Source organism: Neovison vison, chromosome 2, assembly GCF_020171115.1.
Source record: "Neovison vison isolate M4711 chromosome 2, ASM_NN_V1, whole genome shotgun sequence".
Lineage (NCBI taxonomy): Eukaryota > Metazoa > Chordata > Mammalia > Carnivora > Mustelidae > Neogale > Neogale vison.
The window spans coordinates 6981108-7005036 of record NC_058092.1 but is presented as its reverse complement, the minus strand read 5'-3'; the positions used below and the strand labels follow the sequence as shown (position 1 = coordinate 7005036).

Sequence of the window (23929 nt, the reverse complement as noted above, 5' to 3'; positions counted from 1 at the left end):
AGAAACAGGGAGGAACAGGCAGGAATGGAACCAGACTTTACTGAGCACCTTGTTTTCCGGATTTGCCTTTGGAGCCTTATAACTATTTACTATGGACATAAAACAAAATTAAATGGAAATTCTGCAAAAGGAAAGGAAATTGATAGAGATGGGTTTGAGCCCGGGGCAAGGGGGAAACTGGAGTCTCTCCTGCTTGTGCCCCTCTTTGACTACCCCTTCTCACAGCCGCAGAGATACCTGTCCAGGCCACCAGAAGGCAGAGACGGGGTCAGATCTTGAAACTTCTGGGGCTCCAGGAGGGCCCTAGTGGTGGTGACGGGGGCTGTGGTTTTGATATTTGGGGTGCATTTGATCGGTGGCTCTCATCAAGATTCCCACAGCCGCCTCCTGCTGCATCCTGAAAGTGGGTCAATTTCCAAGTGTATCATTCATAGTGACCACAACAGCCGCTTACTGCCTCTAGTTCAGTCCCACCAGCACTGGCCTGGGACTGCTAACAGTCCTAACGTCTCACCTGATAGGGGTTCAGTTTCCTGGCAGTGAGTTTTCCTGCATGTGACCATGTTTCCTCCTCTCCGGCAACCCTGGACCTGGGAATGAGTGTCCTGGTGAGAAACCCAGGCTGGATGAGAATGCCTCCCATGGCTCCAGAAGAGCTGCCAGGTGGCAGGGTCCCACCTCTGACTATGGCGGACCAGGCTGATGACTTCAGGCTGTGGGATCCTGCATAGGGCTTTTTCTCCCCGCTTTGGTATTTGAGGTGTCATTTCCCATAAAGGCTGAGGCATTGTTTGCGGCTCAGACCTACATGAAACTGAATCCCAGGTGTCCTGCTTTCCAGCAATGGGCTCTTCATCAAACGTTACATTTTTCTCATCTAGCACAATAAAAATACCTTCTGGAAAGGTTGTCGGAGGCATAAATGAAACGTCCCCAGTAAGAGCTTACTAGAGACTGTTGTTATTAGCACGTATCATTACAAAAGACGCAGCACCCTGGAAATTCTGGGTTCTACCTATCGCAAAGATGGATTGACTTTATGCTCAAAAGTTGAAGTCTTCCTGGGCCTGGTTATGAAAGCCTCCTCCTTTCCCTCCCATGTCTGACCCTGACTAGGACAAGCCTGGGGTGCTGCCTCATCTCCCACTGCTTCTGAGCCCCCTGCTGCTGCTGCTGCTGGCTCAGCGGCTGGCTCAGCTTAGGAGAGACTCGGTTCTGCTAACTGTTAAGTCTGGATCGATCCCCATCCCCATCTCATGGCCATTTTGAGGATTAACTAATCCATCACGTGGAGACCTCTGGAAAGGGCCAATATGGCTGAGGCTATTGTCAGGCAGACTGGAAACTGGACTCACTGGTTTCCCTGGCTTCCAAGACGCTCCAGCTGAGCCCTGCAGCCGGACAAACTCTCCTCTGGGCAAAATCTCCGCGTGCACAGGTGGCACTGAGCTCACCGGCCGTCTGTCTGCCCACCTGCTGCTGAACCTTTTTGATCTACCTCTTTGTTTCTTTAAGGGACAGTGAGGGAAAGAAGATAAAGGGATCAGAATTCTAGACACCAAAGGGCTTTTGTTTGTGTTTCTAATAGAACTGAATACATTACGTTTTCCTTCTCGGCATCAGCCTATTGACTCAAGACAAAGTTCTGAAATTATACCTTTCTGACTTTATGTTTTGTACATCTCAAAGGTCCCCGGAAACCTACAGGGGGTGTTTTTTATCCTCTGAGGTGTGATTGCCACAATACAAAAATGAATACAGGAGTTCATTGCTGAGTATTTATTGAGTGCTTAGTGTATGTTCAACAGTATACAAGCAGCTTAGACGATCCCTGAGGGAAAAAAAAAGAAGTTCCTGTGTGTTTACACCCACTGCATACAAGGCTCTGTGAGGCACTTTCATTGCATCATTTCATTTAATTCTGACAGCTCCAGAAAATAGGTACTGCTGTCCCATTTCACAGGTGAGGAAAGAGACTCAAAGTTCCGTGACTTGTCAAGATCATTCACAGTAGAAGGAACCAGAGTTCCTGCCAGTGCTTCTGACTGTGCTCTCCAGGTCCTTTCCACTAGAACACAGGGGGGAGCAGAAAAGGACACACATGGGGCACACGGTAGCAGATTATCAATCCTGGACTGCCTGGTTCAGAGCTAGTGGAAACGAGGGAAGGAAGGCCTGATGGTCTGGAGGACTTCCTGCAGGAGATAGCCTAGGTGTGACTCAGAGCAAAGGTGGGGGCGGGATGTGTTACCTAATGTTGGCCCTGGGCGGCAATGCACTGGAGCACAGACTGTGTTGAGAGAGCAGGCCCTGAGGTCAGCTGAGTGGGACCTGAGTTTGAGGGGTAGGAAGCCTGGCAGAGCTGTCTGGACCAGATAAAGTGGCAACAAGGAGCTCGCAGGAGCTGGAGGGGGAGGGAAGCAAAAGCAAAGCTTGGAGAAGATGACTCTGCAGTGCTGGCTGGAAGCAGTGGAGCTGGGGGGCCTGGAGATGGTAGGGGCCAGGCAGGTACCTCAGGAGGGGTCGACCCAAGGGCAGCCCTGTCCTCTTGGACCCAGGGAAGGGGGTGGCAGGGGAAGGAGATGTGGACTCTGCAGGCTTTGGTAGAGGATGCCTTTGAGGGACAAAGGACAGGGAGGAACATATTCCATTACAGGAAGCTTTGAAACTTCCATCAGGTCAATCATTCCTCTGTTCACTGCTGTCAAGGTCTTCCTGCGGCCAGTAGAATCATCGGCCACAAACACACCTCACACTCCGGCCTGAGTCTACTTTTTTGGGCTCTTCCCCCACTACCCTCTTAGGTAAGTCCTCCCCTGGCCTCCTACTAATTTCAGCCTCTAAAGGGGCCCACCTCTGGAACCCCACCCCAAGCTGGCCTCAGCAAAGCCCACCAGCCTGGCCAACCAACCCTCTTAGCTATCAGCGCTATGACAATCATAGTGTTCCAATCACCTTGGATAGCACAGTCTTGAATAATTCGTGTTTCATTGTTATTTAGCTTTTGCTGTTGGGGAGCTCCCTAACATCACCTCCCTGGCCTTGAGGGCTCAGTATTCACAACCGGGGATGTCATTTTGCCTTTCAGTCTTTGTTCCCTCATCTGCAAAATGGGGCCAATAATGTCTTGCAGCATTTGGCATAGGAGCCCATCCATGACTGTGCCAGTCCTTTCCTCCAGCGTGGGGTGGTCCCAGGGGCGGAGGGAAGGTGGGGGAACCAGGACAGAAGGGGAGGGCTCAGCCCGGAGGAGGATCCCTTCTTCATCCAGCTGGATCTCTGCATTTCTAAGGGACCACTGGCATCACGCTAAGATCATCTAGAAAGGGCACGCACAAGCCGTCTTTTAAAAAAGCCATCACAGATTTCTCCAGCAAAGGAAGGAATCTGGACTTACAAATTCAGGCGGACCCCCTCCCCCACCCGCCCCCAGCAGCTAACGCCCCCTCCCAGGGCTGAACCACCGCAGCACGTGCTGCGCGGTCCATGATGTTTACAAAGTGCGTTTCGCTGACCTCCATCTCCTTGAAAACCTTTCACGACCCCGCAGGTTCCCTGTCATCACCTCCGTTTGGCAGACGAGATCACCAGGACTCTGGGAGGCGACGTGCCTTCCCCGAAGTGGCCCAACGTGTTGGCAATCAGGGTCCCGGGGCTGCACCCTCCAGCGCGGTCTGCCCGCCGCGGGACTGGGGGTACGAAGGGCTGAAAGGCGGGCGCTGGCCCCAGGGTACCGTGGGCCGGGCTCGGGAGCCTGGGGGCGCGCGTGGGGGATGAGGGATGGATGCTCTCGGCCGCAGCGGGGGCAGGGCGTGCAGCCCCCAGACATCTCGCCGCGTCTCGGGAGGTACCCCAGGCGCGGCCCCGCGGGCGCGCGCTCCGGGCTCCGCCGGCGATTCGAGGCGCGCGCCTCGCGCCCGCCCGCGCGCGCGCGCCCCACTCCGCCTCTCCCTCGTGCGCGCGCCCCTCCCGCCGCCACCCCGCCCTCCCGCTCGCGCGCGCGCCCCTCCCGCCGCCACCCCGCCCCCGCCGGTACCCTCGCCGGACCCGAGAGAGCGCGCCGCCGCCATCTTAGTTGCTGCCGCCGCCTCCAGCCAAGCGCTTCCTCGGCGGAGGGGAGGGCGCCCGCGGCCCGAGCGCGCGGCCCAGCGTCGCGGCGGCGGCTCGTGGGACCCCGGACTCGCCGCGGCGTGAAGCAGCCGGCCCCGGGCCGCGAGAACCCTGCTCGGCGCCCCGCGCGCGTGCCTGCCGCTCCCGCCTCGGGCCGGCCGCGGCGCCGGGAGCCGGAGCGATGCTGCGCCGCGCTGCGCCCGCGCTGGCCCCGGCCGCCTGGCTGCTGCTGGCCGGGCTGCTGAGCGGCGGCGGGGTCTGGGCCTCGCGAGGTAAGCGGCGGGCTGGGGCGGGCCCGGGGGGAGTCGGGGCGGGCGCCGGCGGCCGGCGAAGCCGGGCTGCGTCCCCGGGCGGGGCGCCGGACCCCCGGGTGGCGGCTGCGCGGGTCTGGGGGGACGTGCCGACGGGCGCAAGGGTCGGTCCCCGTCCGCCGCAGCGCCTGCGGGCGGGGGTGCAGCCCGGTGAGAGGCCGTGTACGTGTGTTGTGTGCTCGCTCGTGCATCAGGCGGGGGGTGCACGCAGTTTTTGGTGTGTGCTTACATAAGAACCCACTCCTCCGCATCCCTGCCGGGGTCCCGGCGCTCTGCTGCTGCGCCGCGGACGCCGCATCCTCGCCCCTTTCCGCCGCCCCCCGGGGTCCTTTAAATCTTGTCTGTTTTCAGACGGGCAGCGGCCGAAACTTCTCGCTCCCCTCCCACGTTTCATCCGAAGGTGAAATCGCGAGGAGGTTTACGGTCGCGGTCTCACCCCGCGTTCGGAATCTGCCTCTCCGCACCCCCGACACCTTGGTGCAGTTTTCCTGATGGTGACTTACATCGCTCGGAGGCTTTCAGATCCTCAGCAGAAACCTCCCTGATTCCTCAAGGCCGACAGTATTGTACTGTTACTTGGGGAAAACAACAAAAAAAATTTCTTAGTGAATTGATTGTTTTGTTGTTGTCTTAACCTTCATCCACTTAACCTTTTAAACAGTGCACGCTCTCTGATACTGGCCGATCTTGCCAGCGAAAAGCTTACGCATTGCAGATGCATGCTTCCGAGTGCATCTTGGAATCGTAAACATTTTTCTTGGCCTTGGAGCAAAGTAATCTAGGTGTAGTCTGGAGAGGACTTGGATCTATTCTTCTGATTTTTAATTTTTCATCAAAAGCCTGGGAGGGGGAGACCTGACGAAAGTCTAAATGAAACAGTCCTATTTCGTATTAGCAGGCTTTTTAAAAAAAAAAAAATCCTAATTTTTCTCTTCCTTGGCGTGACAGACGGAGAGAAGTATGGTGTTCAAAAATTAAAGGGCAGAAGAGGCAAATGCATCTTTTGTTCTGTGTTCCTTTCTTCACATGGGGGATGATGAACTTGGAATACTTCATCTCTAACATTCTGTGGACTGTCATAGTCAAGTCTCAGTCACTAAGTATCAAATCGCTCTCAGTTTGATTTTTAAAAGTTACATCAAGCTGAGCTTGAAATGTTCTTTCCAGATGTGGGAACGGAGGTCTGAAAGTCTGATCTGTCCAAGAGAAAATGTCAGAGTTCTGCTTCTCTTGGGGAAAACCCACACATTTCAAAAATATGTGCTTGGATTGAGTATTTTTGGGAACAGTTCAAATATATTTCATTTAGCCAGTGATAACATTTCTTGTTAAGATCCATATTTTCTTGTTTGTCCGTTCACCTCCATTTGCTATTCATTATTGAATTACTTGGGTTATTCAACAAATATAAATTTCATTTATCAGATATCCTCACTGTGGTGGACTAACAAATCTTATGTGAAAGATAATGTTGAGTACTGAGTCCTTTGTCATTGGCTGACTTTCTAAGCTTTTCTTGGTGCATTTATAGTATTTAAGGATAATTAGTCTTCAAAATAAAAACACATTTTAAACATAAGTTATTCTCTTGCTTTTTTTTCTTTTCCCCAGCCTGCAAGGTAGAAAATGTCTTGTGAATATTACAAGAAATGCCAATAAAATGGTTTCATTTTGAGGGGTTGCAAGTGGATTTTATATGTAAATATGCAGTTTGCCAGAGACACTTTCTGTGGGCTCATTTTAAAGATTTTATTTATTTATTAGACAGAGATCACAAGTAGGCAGCGAGGCAGGCAGCGAGAGGGGAAGGGAAGCAGGCTCCCCTCCAAGCAGAGAGCCCGATGTGGGGCTGGATCCCAGGACCCTGGGATCACGACCTGAGCCGAGGCAGAGGCTTTAACTCACTGAGCCACCCAGGTGCCCCTGTGGGCTCATTTTAGAAGGTGATCATTTCAACTAATAGTCGGACTTTTTTTTTTTTTTTTTTTGCTCTAAGACAGTATGATACAAACAGCTGGCCATACTCTAGCTATCTCTAATAATTATTAGTGGGATAAATATCACATATAAACTGCTGGAGAGAATGTTAGGTTTTGTAATGTGAATTGCATTTTGACTGTTAATTGGTTGTTTAACAGAGAACTCCAGATTTCACTCTAATCTGTAGCTGCAGTTCTTAAAAAACATCAAGTAAATCAAAATATTAGGCATATCCTTGGCATGCCCTAGGCTGCCTGCTTTCTTTCCAGTGAGTCAGTGATCAGGAAATCGTAAATTGAAATGGAGAATATAGAAAGCTTATGAATATATATATACATATATTTTAATGCAAGCATGGACTGCACTTCAAAGCCAGCGAAATAATTTTAATTGTTATTTTCCTGTTTGTTTGTACACAGACTTCTCTGCGAGCCTCTCCTCACCTTCCTCTGTGCAATTTCATCTCTCTCTGAGCCCCTGAATCCTCCCTTCCCTGCCTTGCTTTTTCTCTTTCCATAACACTTAAGCCCATTCAAACAGCCTTATTTTGTTGATTGTCTCCCCTTACTAGGACATAGGCCCCAAGACAGAAAGATGTTTGGTCTGTTTTGTTCTCATGTGAATCCTATCACCCCCACACGGTAGGAGTAGATTCTCAGTATTTGTTGAGTGATTGAATGGATGGACAGCTCTATCTCAGTTTTGACAGCATAGTATTTTTATGTCCTAATTCTCTTCTGACAGATAAATGTTGTATACTGAAAAAGGCATTACAGACTACAAAACAAATCTAAATTCTGCATCACGATATAGAAATTCATTAGTAGATAATTTTCCAAGGATCTGTTCTGTTGATTGCAGTGTTGGGGATATTAGACCATAAAAATCTGTAGCAGCTTTTGAAGGGTGTACTTTGTGGCCACCAATCTGAGTCTAATTTTTAAAGATACTGTAATTCTCTGCTTTTTTAGAAAGTGGTTTCTTTTTTTTTTTTTTTAAGATTTTATTTATTTATTTCACAGAGAGAGATCACAAGTAGGCAGAGATGCAGGCAGAGAGAGAGAGGAGGAAGCAGGCTCCCTGCTGAGCAGAGAGCCCGATGCGGGACTCGACCCCAGGACCCTGAGACCATGACCTGAGCCGAAGGCAGCGGCTTAACCCACTGAGCCACCCAGGTGCCCCTGGAAAGTGGTTTCTTAATTTGTTACCTTGTTTTTCATAAGTAACTTTGAGGAAAAGTCCCTTGAATACAGATGTCAGTATTATACTTAATCTAGCAGTTGTATTGCTGGGAGTAAATGTCATTTATTTCACATAGGAGGCTTATAACTACTAAAGAAATAAAGTATATTTTTTAAAAAATTATTTTTAAATTAAATTATTATTTTTTTTTTACATTTTATTTTATTTGACAGAGAGTATGAGCAGGGGAGGGAGCAGAGGGAAAGAGAAAGGGACCTGAACTCAGGACCTTGGGATCATGACCTGACCTGAAGGCAGACGTTTAACTGACTGAGCCACTGAGGCACCCCAGAAATGATAAAATATTAATAATTCTGAATGTACTCTAATTTAGGAGCTCGAACTCAGTTAACTGGAACCTTCAGTTACCTAGAATTCATCTTCTGGCTGCAGACCCCTTTTAGGAGGAAAAGCATAAAATCAAGCAGTTTTATAGCAATTCTTTTGCAAAAGAAGTTTTAGTAGTTCATATCATACATTATCTGTGTCGGTACTATTTGATTTTTAAACCAAAAAAAAAAAAAAGCAATTGATATTTCAGTTTTAGATCTGAAGATATGACCCATAAATGAAATTTTAATGAAATATAAAATTTTTACATTCAAGTTAGAAAATGCTGTAATTCCATGATACTGGTTTCAGGACTTGGCTCCAAGTTTATGAAACCACCTCTTAATGTTTAATATGAGGATGTTAAAGTTTTAAGACACTTTTAAAAAGAATTGAAATATATATATATATATATATGTTTTTTAAAGATTCCATTTAGGGGCTCCTGGGTAGCTTAGTCGTTAAGCGTCTGCCTTCAGCTTAGGTCATGATCCCAGCGTCCTGGGATCAAGTCCCATATGGGGCTCCCTGCTCTGTGGGGAGCCTGCTTCTCCCTCTCCAGCTCTCCCGTACTGTGTTCCCTCTCTCGCTGTGTCTCTCTGTCATAAATTTTTTTAAAAATTAAAAAAAAAAAAAGATTCCATTTATTATTTTAACAGAGAGAAGGAGAGCACGAGTAGGGAAACAGCAGGCAAAGGAGAGGGAGAAGCAGGCTCCTTGCTGAGCAGGGAGCCCCACGAAGGGCTCCATCCCAGGACCCTGGGATCATGACCTGAGGCAAAAGCAGGTGCTTAATGGACTGAGCCACCCCAGTGCCCCAGAATTGAGTTATTTCTATTATTGCTTCCTAAGGCAGGAAAATTATAATTTTGGAGGCAAGGGTAAAGTTTTCATTTATAAGAGTTGAAGAAGAGTTTCATTTATAAGAGTTCTGATTATCCTGAAAAATCACCAAGAATATATTTCTTACTCTGGTTAATTGTGGTTTAGGATCATTATGCCGTTAAAAAAATGTATCTTGGGTGCCTGGGTGGCTCAGTGGGTTAGGCCGCTGCCTTCGGCTCAGGTTATGATCTCAAGGTCTTGGGATCGAGCCCCGCATCGGGCTGTCTGCTCAGCAGGGGGCCTGCTTCCCTTCCTCTCTCTCTGCCTGCCTCTCTGCCTACTTGTGATCTCGGTCTGTCAAATAAATAAATAAAATCTTAAAAAAAAATGTATCTTGCTTTTTCTGTGGTCTCGATATGGTAAAAGCAGAAGTATTTGAAAATACGTTGTGTCTTCTATAAGTGTAATTTAAGATAATTGATTTGTTATAAAATACAGAGTTTGGTTAAGCTTCAGAAATAAGGATTCAAGATTGGGGGAAATGACTTATTCAGCAGTGTGTCCCAGTATTGTAAAAAAAAAAACCAAAACAAAACAAAAGTGACATTTTGATGGCAGTAGTGACTGTGCAGAAGCCAGAGCTGGGTGCCCTCAAACTGACGGCTGTGAGGGGAGGATGGACCGTGGCCGTCCTTCCTTAGGGCTGCCACCCCCTAGGAATGGGGATACTGCATTTGTTTGGCCCCGATTTGATAGGTCCTTTCTTCTCTGTGTTTTAGGCATATTTTTGTTCATCTTCTCAGTTAGCTGTAGGATGATATCATTGTTAAAGTTTTTCACAAGATGTTTTGCTAAGGTTTTTTCATTTTTTTAAAGTTTTAGATGAAAATTCATTTACTTCAAAGTAACTGAATTGAGAACATTTTAAAAACCATAGAACACATCTTCTATTCCAGAACTCCAACAAGAAGTAGGTGGTAACATAGTAAAGGAGGAATTGTGTTTTCCTTTTTTGACCTTAGGTCAGATGTGAATATTATCTTTCAGCCATCTGTTTTGGACTAGTCTGATTCTCTTGTGACAAGAACTTTTTAGAATCTGCTACTTTTCAAAATAAGACTTTCTTTTCCTTCATCCCCTCTTCTATTTTTTTATTTTAAAAAATGTTTTATTTATTTATTTATTTATTTGACAGAGACACAACCGAAAGAGGGAACACAAATGGGGAGTGGGAAAGGGAGCAGGCTTCCCCCCAGTAGGGAGCCGGATGTGGGGCTTAATCCCAGAACCTGGGACCATGACCTGAGCCAAAGGCAGGTGCCTGACAACTGAGTCACCGAGGTGCCCCAGTTTTAATTTTTTTCTTAAAGATTTATTTAAAATTAAGAACGCCTGGCTGGCTCAGTTGGTTCAGCGACTGCCTTGGGCTCAGGTCATGATCCCAGAGTCCTGGGATCCAGCCCCACATTGGGCTCCCTGCTCCACAGGGAGTCTGCTTCTCCCTCTGCCTGCTCCTCCCCCGTCTCATGCTCTCTCTTTCTCAAATAAATAAATAGAATATTTTTAAAAAAGATTTACTTATTTAATTTATTTTTTTAAAAAAGGTTTTATTTATTCGACAAAGAGAGAGAGAGAGAGAGATCACAACTAGGCAGAGAGGCAGGCAGAGAGAAAGAGGGGGAAGCAGGCTTCCTCCTCAGCAGAGAGCCAGACCTGAGGCTCGATCCCAGGACTCTGAGATCATGACCTGAGTCGAGGCAGAGGTTTAACCCACTGAGCCACCAAGGCACCCCAGATTTACTTATTTTAGAGAGAGAGCATGAGTGTGTGTGGGTGAGCAGTGGGGAGGAGAGGCAGAGACAGAGAATCTCAAGTAGACTACCACTGAGTACAGATCCCAGTACAGGGCTCAGTCTCAGGACCCCAAGATCATGACCGGAAACCAAGAGTCAGGTGCTCAACTGCCTGTGCCCCCCAGGTGCCCCTCTTCATTCCCTTTTTAAAATGTATTATTTTTAAAAGATTTTATTATTAAAATTATTATTTTTTTATTTTTTAAAGTTTTTATTTATTTATTAGAGTGCACAAGTGAGAAAGCACAAGCAGAGGGAGAGGGAGAAGCAGGCTCCCCACTGAGCAAGGAGCCCGATGTGGGGCTCGATCTCAGGACCCTGAGATCATGACCTGAGCCTAAATCAAGAATTGGTTGCTTAGCTGACTGAGCCACCCAGGTGCTCCTAAACATTTTATTTTTAAGTACTCTTCATGCCCAGTGTGGGGCTCGAACTTAAAATCCTGAGATCTGGAATCGCATGCTTTACCTGCTGAGCCAGCCAGGCACCCCTAATAATTTTATTTTTGTTTTTTAAAGTAAGTTCTAGGGGCGCCTGGGAGGCTCAGTGGGTTAAAGCAGGGTCCTGGGATCGAGCCCCGCGTCGAGCTCTCTGCTCAGCAGGGAGCCTGCTTCCTCCTCTCTCTCTGCCTGCCTCTCTGCCTACTTGTGATCTCTGTCAAATAAATAAATAAATAAAATCTTTAAAAAAAAAAAAAAAAGTAAGTTCTGCACCCAATGTGGTGCTTGATTTACGATCCTGAGGTCAAGAGGTACATGCCCTACTGCCTGAGCCAGCCATGTGCCCTCATTTCAGAGCATTTTCATCATCATCCCAAAGAGGAGCCCCTGAGCCCTTCGCTCTGACTCTAACCCCCCCCCTTGGCAACCACCAGTCTGCTTCCTGTCTCTAAGGAATTGCCTCTTCTGGACATTTTATATCAGTGGAGTCTGACGATATGTCTGCAACTAGCTTCTTTCAGTTGATGTTTCAGGGTTCGTCTGTGTTGTAACGTGTATCAGAACTTCATTCCCTTTTATGGCTGAATAACATTTACCATAGGTTTGTGTCCTTCCAAAATTCGTGTGTTGAAACCATATTCCCCAGATCATGGTATTGGAAGGTGGGCCTTTTGAGAGGTGATTAGACCTGAACATAGAGCCCTCCCAAATGGCACGAGTTCTCCCGTAAAAGAGAACCCAGACACCGCCCTGGGCCCTTCCACCAAGTGAAGACACAGCGAGAACACGCCAGCTGCGAACGAGGAGCGTCTCAGCAGAACTCCAACCCGGGGCACCTTGGTCCCGGACTTCCCAGTCTCCAGATCTGTGAGAAATACATTTCTGTCGTGCAGAAGCCGCCCAGTCTATGGTATTTTGTTTTGGCAGCCCTAAGAGACTAAAACGATATTTCTTTGTACGGATAGACCACATTTAGTTGATGTGTTCCTCAGTCGATGGACATTTGGGTGGTTTTCCACTTTGTGGCCACCGTGGAAATGCTGCTGGGCATGGTTGTGCACTGGCTTTGTGTGCACGTACACGTCCAGTTCTCTGGGGTGTGCACCCAGGGGTGGAATTGCTGGGTCGCGTGGTCAGTGTCTAACTTGTTGGGGGACGTGCTGAACTGTTCCCCAGAGTGGCTGCACCAGCTTACACTTGCTCTTGACCTCTGTAAGTCCTCCCGGGAGCTTTTTTCTAATCAGATACACATTTCATGGTTGTCTGCGTTTTCTTACGAGGGTTTTAAGTTGCTGATGGTTTCCTGCTCTGGGGATAAACTGGCATTTCCTCCAACCAGCTCCTTCCTCCCTCATCCTGTCCTGTATCATTGCAGTGTTGAAAGGTCTGCCTTCTACACCTGTGTAGCCTTCCCCGTAAAAACATACTTCTTTGAACTTCCCTGACATTTGATCATTCAGCCTGGGCACCTGCTAGCACAAAAAGCAACACTTTCCTGAAAAAAACGTTGAGAACCGTAGTTGGCTTTCCTTAGGTCTGAAGCTTACCAACCCTTCAAATCCTTGCCGCACCCAGCCCTGCAGCTCTCTCGTTTTTACCACGTCTCGCTTGAAGAAAGGCGGAGCAGGTCGGCCGCCTGCATCCAACCCCAGGCTCGGATTGCCCCCTGTGATGAGAAATGAGCTCATAAGGTGCAGACTCTGCCGTTGGGGGACAAGCTGAGTGAACCTCCAGCTTCCAGGACCAGGATTTAACTTTGTGAAAGGAAAAGGATGAAATGCTAGAATTCTTTTTTTTTTTTTTTTTAAGATTTTACTTATTTTTTTCCGGAGACAGAGAACACCAGCGAGCAGAGGGAAAGGGACAAGCAGACTCCTCACCTAGCACGGAGCTTGATGCAGGGCTCGATCCCGGCACCCTGAGATCATGACCTGAGCCAAAACCAAGAATTGGACACTTGACTGATTGAGACACCCAGGCACCCCTAAAATGCTAGACTGCTTAGACAACTGGCCTAGAATATGATGTTTCTTCATTTATTACATTTTGGTTCTGCTAATTGGCTAAAAAGTGTGCTTTGTTAAAGTGAATTATTTTGTCTGTATGGTTCTTTGATTTTATTCTTTAAGTGACAATTTATTTACCCAGTTTTTAATCATAGTATAAAATACTTAGGAATGTATGTCTTAAGGGGCACCTGGGTGGCTCAGTGGGTTAAAGCCTCTGCCTTCGGCTCAGGTCGTGATCCCAGTGTCCTGGGATCGAGCCCCACATCGGGCTCTCCGCTCAGCAGGGAGCCTGCTCCCCCCACCCCCCCGCCCTTCCCTGCCTCTCTACCTGTTTGTGATCTCTGTCAAATAAATAAATAAAATCTTTAAAAAATGTATGTCTGTAGATTCAAAGTGAATTTTGAAACTCGGTAAATATGGGTGTCATCTTTGTTTTAAGACCAATTTAAGGTGTAACAAAGACATTCTGAGTTCTTTCTAGTGCTTAAATTTTTTTTCTCATTCGTTTTAAGGATCACCAAGAAAAAAATTGATTGGCATAAACTTCAACTGAAGATATGTAAACCTTGAAAATGACTTGTATACAGTTGTCTGCTAAGTGGCTTTTAAAGAGCATAGTTTAGGGGCACCTGGGTGGCTCAGTTGGTTGAAGCCTCTGCTTTCGGCTCGGGTCATGATCCCAGGGTCCTGGGATCGAGCCCTGCATGGGGGGGGGTCTCTGCTCAGCAGGGAGCCTGCTTCCCTCCTCTCTCTCTCTTTCTACTTGTGAGCTCTATCGGTCAAATAAATAAATAAATTTTTTTTTTCTTTGAGAAAAAAAAATAAAGAGCATAGTTTATTACGTCTGAAACACAGAATCCAGTCACATTTAACTTTACATGTTTCGGTTGTAGTTGACGATGAATATTGAGAGAACCAGCTGCGTAATATGTGGGGCCAAGTGCAAAGTCAAAGTGCAGGCGCCTTTGCTCAAAAATTATTAATAAATTCAAGGTGGGCGCCTGGGTGGCTCAGTGGTTTAAGCCGCTGCCTTCGGCTCAGGTCATGATCTCGGGGTCCTGGGATCGAGTCCCGCATCGGGCTCTCTGCTCAGCAGGTAGCCTGCTTCCTCCTCTCTCTCTCTGCCTCTCTGCCTACTTGTGATTTCTCTCTGTCAAATAAATAAATAAAATCTTTAAAAAAAAAATAAATAAATTCAAGGTGACAGAGCATTAAACCAAGCACGGGACCCGGCAAACCTAGAAAATAGTCTTGAGTATTGATAGACTCTCGTGGCAGGGTGTTAATCGGAACGGGGGCCTGGCCCTGGGAGTTTTCGCTGGAGCCCTTGGTCCTCTGGACTCGCTCACGTGCACCTGCCGATGCCCCGCCCTCCTCCGAGGCACCTTCCCCCGGGCCCCCCTTCCTCATGGCAGGACTCGTGGCCTTAGGGTGGAGGGTGTACACTCTCCTCCTCAGCAACTAGCGAAGGACAGAGTAGACTTGGCTCACAGTAGTGCCGGCAGATCAGAGGTAGAAGCTAATTGAGGAATAGTGCTGCTCTTGATTGGGGGATTAAAGCCTTTGCGTCAGCAGATTATGTTTACTTTTAAAATGCCTTGACTCATTCATGCCAGTTGCCTGTTACGTATAGAATCAGTAACGAGGACAACAGAAATAATTAAAATTCTTGGATAATCCCTAATCTTTTTTTTGCCACGCTTCTCAAATGTTCATCAGAGTAGCTAGTAAGTAGTGAAATGCACCGGCTTGCGTTGAATTTTCTTCCTAAGTCCTACTCACTTGGGCTGCGGTTGTTACTGCAGTAAAGCCGGGATTAGAAGTGGGCAGCAGCCGTTCCCAGTATGGGAACACCTCAGTTCCTAGGGCTGTGATAATGGTGGGGTACCTTGATAATCCCCAGCCTCTATTATCAAGCTCTGAACTGGCCATGTTTCTCAGCTTGCTTCTGAGTTGTTTGTCAGATAGCCATTAATACCTGCCCTTGATTCCCGATGAAGCATTTTCATTTGGCAAGAGTTTAAAAAGTCCATGCCCAAGTGTAGGAAACCACTTGTTTAATTAAGAGGGCAACTAATATGCATCTTCCAAACATTCAAAGCTCAGAATAGAAAATGACTTAAACGCTTCTTTTTTTTTTTTTTTAAAGATTTTATTTATTTATTTGTCAGAGACAGAGGGAGAGAAAGCGAGCGAGCACAGGCAAAGAGGCAGACAGAGGCAGAGGGAGAAGCAGGCTCCCTGCCGAGCAAGGAGCCCGATGTGGGACTCGATCCCAGGACCCTGGGATCATGACCTGAGCCGAGGGCAGCTGCTTAACCAACTGAGCCACCCAGGCGTCCCTAAACACTTCTTTATATGAGATCGGTCTTTCTTAAACCTGGAGGAACATGTACCAGTGGGATATTTTCATAACATAGTCTCCCTTCTCTCCCTGATGGTGACTTTAATTCATAACAAATGCAACCTGTTTGGTGAAATGTTTTTTTTGTTTTTTTTTTTTTTTAAAGATTTTATTTATTTATTATTTGACAGAGAGAGATCACAAGTAGGCAGAGAGTCAGGCAGAGAGAGAGAAGGAAGCAGGCTCCCCGCCGAGCAGAGAGCCCAATGCGGGACTTGATCCCAGGACCCTGAGATCATGACCTGAGCCGAAGGCAGCGGCTCAATCCACTGAGCCACCCAGGCGCCCTGGTGAAATGTTTTAAAGATTTTATTTATTTATTTGACACACAGAGAGATAGAGAGATCACAGGTAGGCAGAGCAGCAGACAGAGTTGGGGAAGCAGGCTCCCTGCTGAGCAGAGAACTGGATGTGGGGCTCGATCCAAGGACCCTGGGATCATGACCTGAGCCGAAGGCAGAGGCTTAACCCACTGAGCCACCCAGATTCCCCTGATGAAATATTTTAGAAAGGTCATCAATGCCAGGGATCAGGGCACCTGGGGGGCTCAGTTGGTTAAGCATCTGCCTTTGGCTCAGGTCATGGTCCCAGGGTCCTGGGATCGAGTCCTGCATTGAGCTCCCTGCGCAGCCGGGAACCTGCTTCTCCTCCTCCTTCCCCCTCATGCTCGCTTGTGCTCTCTGTTCCTTTCTCTGTCTCTCAAGAAAATTCTTGAAAAAATGTTTTTTAAAATGCCAGTGATTTAGTATACATTTGTTTATTCGGTTGATGGAATTTATTAACCCCACTTTTTTTAGAATTGTTCTTTGAGTATTCTTGAAAGGTTTGAGGTTTTTACCGCTACTTTAAAAAAGTAATGCATAAGGCAAGTATGTATTTGTTGCATTTTTTTCCCTCTTCCTATTAAGTGTGTTTATGTGATTTCCAGACTTGAAACCAGGGGCAGTGAGAAAGCAAACGTGGGCAACTTCCACCAGGCTTTGATGGTTTAGGCCTGAAGGATGAGTGCCAGAAGGGTTTCCTGAAGTTTCAGTTGTATCTGGAAGCTCAGCTTAGTGGTGTAGGAGAGCAGATAGGGATTTGGGGCAGAAGCCTTGACTTGGAACAGAGCAGTCCTGACTGTACCTTCTTATCTTTGGGAAATTCCAGTGCAGGCAGGGAAGCTGAGATGGGCCCGTGCAGGGAGCCGTGACGCGGCCCCAGCACCCTCAGCAGTGGCTACCAGAAGTTACTTAGAGGCCTGGATCCAAGCTCCCTGACTGCCTCGGCGCTGGGTACTCTTCTCCTTAACCGAGCTTTGACTCGATGTGTGGTTTCCTGGGGCCCGTGTCTGATTCCCAGATGAGCTGGAAAGGCAATTTTTATCTACCTCTTAGAGTTCCAGTTAGAGCTCAAATTGCATTTTCCCCTGGAAACACTGTTATAAACCCTTTAAGCTCCACAAGTGATCATCAGAAACCCATTTTAACCCATAACACAAGTGGACACCAGGCAAATTTGTAGTAAAACACAGCACTCTCACCATTACAGTATTAACTTTATAAAGCAGAGATGAAGCGCTGGTTAACTTGTGGTAAGTAGGTCTCGAAGTACTAGAGTGGCTTTGAAAGATTTTGTGGGCAGGGCGCCTGCGTGGCTCAGTGGGTTAAGCGACTGCCTTTAGCTCAGGTCATGATCCTGGAGTGCCAGGATCGAGTCCTACATGGAACTCCCTGCTCAGCCAGAGTCTGCCTCTCCTTCTGAACTTCTCCCCCTCGTTCTCTCTCTCTCTCTCTCTCTCTCTCATAAATAGAAATAATAATAAAATAAAAGATTTGGTGGGGGGGCATCAGCTGTGATCAGTCACACTTGGCTCACACCTGGACTGAAGAGGGTGACTTCTTAGTGACCTGACGGTCAGAGGGACGGGTGGAAGCTGATCCTCAACAGGAAGGCAGCAGAAGCAGGGAGATGTGGGCCAGCAGGCCCCCTGGTGACCAGGTGGCGACACTGCAGGGGTTGGCCGATGGGGGACAGGAAGCGGGAGGCCTCAGGATGGGTGCCGGGAGCCTTCTGCCAACAGCTGTGTGTCCACCGCCCGGAGAACTGCCCGCGTGTGCAGGTTACCCCTTGCGGAGAAGGCATGTGCATCATTTAAGGGAATGACTTCTGGTCGGAAGTACTTCCTGTTTTTCATCAAAGATTTTACTTAAGAGTTGCCATTTAAAACTATTGCTTGAATTGTCCAAGGTCCAAAATGTATATGAATTAAATTTACTCCTTGTAGAGTTATTTTACTAAAGCAAATGTAAAAAGGGGAGTTTACGGAACCCTCAAATAGTCTTGATTGGATGTGTACGTGTCATTTACTGGCGGTCGTCCATTCTAAGCAGTGGTGACCTGGTAACTTTAATAGTAACAGTAAAAGATGCCTGCAGGCCCCCCTTCAAATCATTGTTTAGGATGGGGTCCGAGGCAGAGCTCCCCGAAGGGTATTACTTGGTTCTGTGTTATTTGGTAAAAGGTCTGTGGGTTATCTAAGGTTGGGAAATGTTGTCAATGCTGTAGGACTTCTCATGAACCTTTAGCAGGCTGTGTTGAAATCAAAGTTAAAAGCAATTGAGCTCGTTTTTTGTTTTTTTTTTTTAAGATTATTTATTTATTTATTTGACAGAAAGATCCACAGGTAGGCAGAGAGGCAGGCAGAGAGAGAGGGGGAAGCAGGCTCCCTGCAGAGCAGAGAGCCCGATGTGGGGCTCGATCCCAGGACCCTGAGATCATGACCTGAGCTGAAGGCAAAGGCTTAACTCACTTACCCAGGCGCCCCATGAGCTCATTTTATACGAGTTGTTTTGTAACTTTCTTAATGTCATTCATTAAACATTTGTCCCAGGTGCAGGGGATATATCCATTAGAAGGATGTTTGTAGTAGGGTCTGTTTAACTAATCCTGTAGGGTTCCAGACTCTTTGGTCTCAGGAACCCCTGTGCTCTGAAAAATTATTAAAGACCTCAAAGAGATTGTGTTTGGGTGGGTTTTATCAATCAGTAGTTACTCTTAGAAATTAAACTAGAGAACTTATTAAAATAGTTATTAATTTGTTTAAAATAGGAATAATAAACCCATTAAATGATAACATTATTTACTATATTAAAATTGAAATGTAGTTGGGTAACATTATATTTTTAACGAAACGCACTGTATTTTCCAAACCAAAAAACAATTTAGTAAGAAGAGCGGCATTGTTTTACATTTTTGCTAATCTCTGTAATAGGGTTTGAGACGAGTCAGCCAGGTCCTATATTCAAGCCTTTGCTCTCTGCTGTTTGGTTGAAGTCGGTGAGGAAAATGTAGCCTTGCACAAATATGTAGCTGGAGAAGGGAGGAGGGCTTTGTGGACCTCCTGAAGCGGTCTTGGGGACCCCAGGAGTCCTCAGACCGACCACGTTGTGATTACAGTGGTTGATGTTAAAATGTAGTTTAGGGATACGTGGCCTGTAATTTGCTTCTAAGTAATAGATGAAGTGGAAAGCAAAGGATTTGCTTAAAAAAAGAGGGAGACATTAGAGTTAATCCAGCTGATTACAGGAGCTGATCCTGTAATCTTGTCTCTCTCTCATTTACATTGTCATCTGCTTTCTTGAGTATAGAAGACAGTGTAGCTCTGGGGTCCGGGTGTGGACTGGCCTGGAATGTGCAGATGGACAGATGGACGCCCGTCTTGCTGCCGCCGGGAGAGGGGGCTTTGCAGGTGGGCAGGAATCAGGATCTTATGTGTCTGTGGGTGACCGCTTTGGTTTTCTTTTTACTTCTACTGTAGGACAGATTTTTAATGAGGGAAAAGCAAGAACAGGTGAAAAAGTAGAGAAAGATGTTAAAGTCAGATTTATTTGAGCTTTTTCTTTGAGAGTATACACTTTATTAGTATTTCTAGAATGAGACCAAGAGGGGGGGAAATCAAGCTTTTTTTTTTTTTTGAAGTTCAATACTTAAGGAAAAAAAAAAAGGAAAAGAGTACTATCTTTGTTTTCCTCATAAGATGGCCCGTTTGAGACCTTTATTTTTATTTTTTTAAAGATTTTATTTATTTATTTGAGAGAGAGACAGTGAGAGAGAGCATGAGAGGCGAGAAGGTCAGAGGGAGAAGCAGACTCCCCATGGAGCTGGGAGCCCGATGTGGGACTCGATCCCCGGACTCCGGGACCGTGACCTGAGCCGAAGGCAGTTGCTCAACCAACTGAGCCACCCAGGCACCCCCGTTTGAGACCTTTAAACGGCTGATTTCATTGCTTTTTATAACTACCCCAATGAAGGAAGTCTCTGGTGCTATGTGCTTTCTTTTCCTAAAAAATCTTTTGTAGTTTTCCCAGAATCTGGAGTAAGTTATACCTGAGTACCTGTCCGGTTTATCTTGGTGTGGAATGTTGATTGGTTGTTTTGTCAACACTCTTGGTTAACCAGTGACCTAGTTGTCGGTTGGACTACATTCCATAAATCCAATTTCCTCTTGAAAGGTCATCTAATCCTTTCCCTCCTTGTATGTTAAAGTCCTTTCTTTCTTTTTTTTTCTTTTTTTAAAGATTTTATTTATTTATTTGACAGATAGAGGTCACAAGTAGGCAGAGAGGCAGGCAGAGAGAGAAGGGGAAGCAGGCTCCCTGCTGAGCAGAGAGCCCGATGCGGGACTCGATCCCAGGATCCTGGGATCATGACCTGAGCCGAAGGCAGAGGCTTTAACCCACTGAGCCACCCAGGTGCCCCTAAAGTCCTTTATTTCTTGTTGTTTTAAAGATTTTATATATAAGTAATCTCCAGACCCAACACAGGTCCCAAACTCACAACTCCCGAGATTAAGAGTCGTGGGCACTTACAACTGAGCTAGTTTGGCACCCCCGTCTTTTACTTTTAAAACCTGACAGTTTGGTTTCCCATTTAAGTAATCTCTGGCTACTTGTATATTATTGCATTAGAACTTCAAGTACTTTTAAAAACCTGGCGTAAAAATCTACTTTATTTAAAAAATTTAAATAAATTTTATGGCCGGAATTCTAGAAATGTAGAGGATTTTAGAATCCATTTAGCTCAGTCAGTGCATTTTACCAAAGAAGAAACAAGTCAAGTGGTTACTTATTATTATTTTTTAAAAGATTTTATTTATTTATTTGACAGAGGGAGAGAGGGATCACAAGTAGGCAGAGAGGCAGTCAGAGAGAGGGGGAGGCAGGCTTCCTGCTGAGCAGAGAGTCTGATACGGGGCTCAATCCCAGGACCCTGAGATCATGACCTGAGCTGAAGGCAGAGGCTTAACCACTGAGCCACCCAGGCACCTCTATTATTATTTATTTAAAGATTTTATTAATTTATTTGACAAACATAGCGAGAGAGGGAACACAACCAGGGGGAGTGGGAGAGGGAGAAGCAGACTTCCTGCAGAGCAGGGAGCCTGACGCAGGGCTTGATCCCAGGACCCTGGGACCATGACCCGAGCCCAAGGCAGATGCCCAACGATGGAGCCACCGGAGCCCCCAGCACCCCTAGTGAAGTGGTGATTGTTGTCAGTCTGTGTTACAGCTTGTACTGTGAAAAGCAGGGATATGTGGAGTCCCATATAGAATCTTTAACCCCATTTTTCTCTGTAATAAAGAATATTCAAAAAGCATGAATTTGAGTGACTAGTTAGGAACCTTTCATGTGCAGTTGAGTCAGAATATTATGAAATTGGAGTGGAGTTTTAAAAACTGTGGAGAAAGCACATTGTATTGAAGTCACATCATTTTTAATTTTGTCGTACTTGTTTGCGCAAATATCCCAGGAGTTTGCACACTATGCCCAAGTCAGTGTCAGAGCTGACAGTGATTCTCGGCATGTGAGTCTTCTGTACAGCGAAGGCCGGCACCGGTTCGCTGGCGTCTGCTGGAATTCATCTCATCGGGAGCTCCTTTCATTCTGGGGTCAGCCTTCATTGCCAGGTTTAAGGGTTTTTTTTGTCGTTGTTTTAAAATATTTATTTATTTATTTGGCAGACAGACATCACAAGTAGGCAGAGAGGCAGGCAGAGAGGGGAAAGCAGGCTCCCTGCGGAGCAGAGAGCCCGACGTGGGGCTCGATCCCAGGACCCTGGGACCATGACCTGAGCCGAAAGCAGAGGCTTTAGCCCACTGAGCCACCCAGGCGCCCCAGGTTTAAGTTTTTTAAAGAGATTTTATTTATTTCTTTGAGAGAAAAAGTGAGCAGGAGAGAGAGAGAGAGCATAAGCAGGGGGAGAGGCAGAGGGAGAAGCAGGTGCCCTACTAAGCAGGGAGCCCGACACGGGGCTTGATGGAAGGACCCTGGGATCATAACCTGAGCTGAAGGCAGACGCTTAACCGAATGAGCCCCGCCCCAGGCCCTCCTGTCCCATTTAAATTAATGACTTTTTTTTTTTTTTTAAAAGAGCAGTTTTAGGTTCAGAGCAAAATTGAGTGGAAAGTATAGAGTTTTCATACACCCTGTTCCCCACACCTGTGCAGCTGTGCCCGCTGTTGACACCCCGCACCATGGTGTTACATGTATTACAGCGGAAGGACCCCCAAAGTCCGTCGTGTGTGTTAGGGTTCACTCCTGGTGTCTGTTGTACATTCTGGGGGTTTACACGAATGTATGATGACGTGTATTCACCACCGTAGGGTCATCCAGAACAGTGTCACTGGCCTCAACGTCATGTGCTCCGCCTGTCATTCCCCCCCCCCCCCGCCCCACCAGCCATGGATCTTTTTCCCGTCTTCGTAGTTCTCCATTTTCTAGAATGTCACAGAGTTGGAATCAAACAAGATGCAGCGTTTTCAGATTGGCTTCTTTCCCTTGGTTTAAAGTTCCTCCACGTCTTTTCATAGAGGATTGCTCCTTTTTAAATTTTTTCTCTAAGTGCTAAATAATCCTCGTCCGGATAGCGGCGGGTTTACCCGTGCACCTCCCAAAGGACGGCTTGGTTGCTCCCAAGTTTTGGCAATTATGAAAACAATTGCCATCAGCATCCCTGGGCAGGTATTGGTGTGGGCATGTTTTGTATTCGTTTGGGTAAACGCCAAGGGGTGTGATTGCCAGTCAGATGTTAAGGGTATGATCGGTTTTGTTACAAACTTGCCAAACTGCCTTTCACAGGGGCTGCACCATTCTGTATTCCCACCAGCAGCGAGCGAGTCCTGGGCTCTACCTCTCCCCCAGCATTTGGTGTTATCAGTCCAGCAGCGAGCGAGTCCTGGGCTCTACCTCTCCCCCAGCATTTGGTGTTATCAGTGTTTTGGATTTTGGCCTTTTGAATAGGTGTGTCGTGGTGTCACTGTTGTTTTAGCTTGCAACTCCCTCATGACGTGTGATGTTGAGTGTGATGTTGAACGTGGTTTTGTACTTTCCATTTGTGTATCTTGGTGAGGTGTCTTTTGTCCAATTAAAAATCATATTGTTTGTCTTCTTGTTGAGTTTATGTGTTTGTTTTCTTATTGTTTATCTATTTTGGATAACAGTCATTTATCAGTTATGTCTTTTGCAAATATTTTCTCCTAGTGGGGGGCTTGTCTTCTTGTTCTCCTGACATTACTTTTTACAGAGCAGAGGTTTTTAATTGTAAAGTAGTCCAGTTTATCTATTCTTTCTTCCATGGATTGTGTTACAACCGTGCCCAGGGTCATCTGCGTTTTCTCCTACCTTATCTTCCAGGAGTTTCATAGTTTTCACTTTGCATTTAGGTCTCCTGTATCGATTTGGATTTAATTTTTGTGACTGGTGTAAGGTCCAGCTGTTCGGCACCATTTGACGAAAAGATTTTGTTCCGTTGTATTGCCTTTGATCCCTCGGTGTGGATCTACGTCTAGGCTCTCCGTTCTGTTCCGATGATCTATTTATTCCTTCACCAGCACCACAGTGTGTTGATTACTGTAGCTTTGTATAAAGCTTGGTTCTTCTTCGGTACTGAGTTGCCTCCCTTTATAAATTTCAGAATCAGTTTATTGATACCCACAACGTAACTTGCTGGGATTTTGATTGGAATTACATCGAATCTGTAGGTAAAGTTGGAAGGAATTGCCATCTTGACCGTATTGAATCTTCTTCATGAACATGGAATATCTCTCCATTTATTTGGTTGCTTATTTTGGTTGCTTTTTTTCGATTAGATTTTTCCTCCTATAGAGCTTATGCGTAAATGTGTTAGATTTTTACTGAAGCATTTAATTTCTGGGGTGCTAATGTAAATGGTATTGTGTTTTAAATTCTGTTCTGTTTGTTCACTGCTAATATGTAGGAAAGTGATTGATTTTTGCATATTAACCTTCTGTCCTGCAGCCTTGCTATAATCCCGGAGGCTTTTTTTTGTTAATTCTTTCAGATTTTCTACATAGATGATCATGTATCATCTGAGAACAGAAGACTGTTTTATTTCTTCCATCCCAGTCTGTAGACCTTTTATGTC

The 23929-nt window shown here is 46.4% G+C and overlaps 1 protein-coding gene across 4 annotated transcripts in view; it reads left to right on the top strand.

Annotated features, from left to right (window-relative positions):
- Positions 1–4091: 4091 nt before the first annotated feature.
- Positions 4092–23929, top strand: part of CLSTN1 (calsyntenin 1) — a 79998-nt gene continuing 60160 nt past the window's right edge. For all 4 annotated transcript variants that reach the window (XM_044237119.1, XM_044237117.1, XM_044237118.1 and 1 more), the window contains exon 1: positions 4092–4382. In XM_044237119.1, coding sequence (XP_044093054.1) covers positions 4292–4382 — 91 coding nt within the window. In that variant the 5' untranslated portion in view covers positions 4092–4291. The remainder of the gene's footprint in view (positions 4383–23929) is intronic.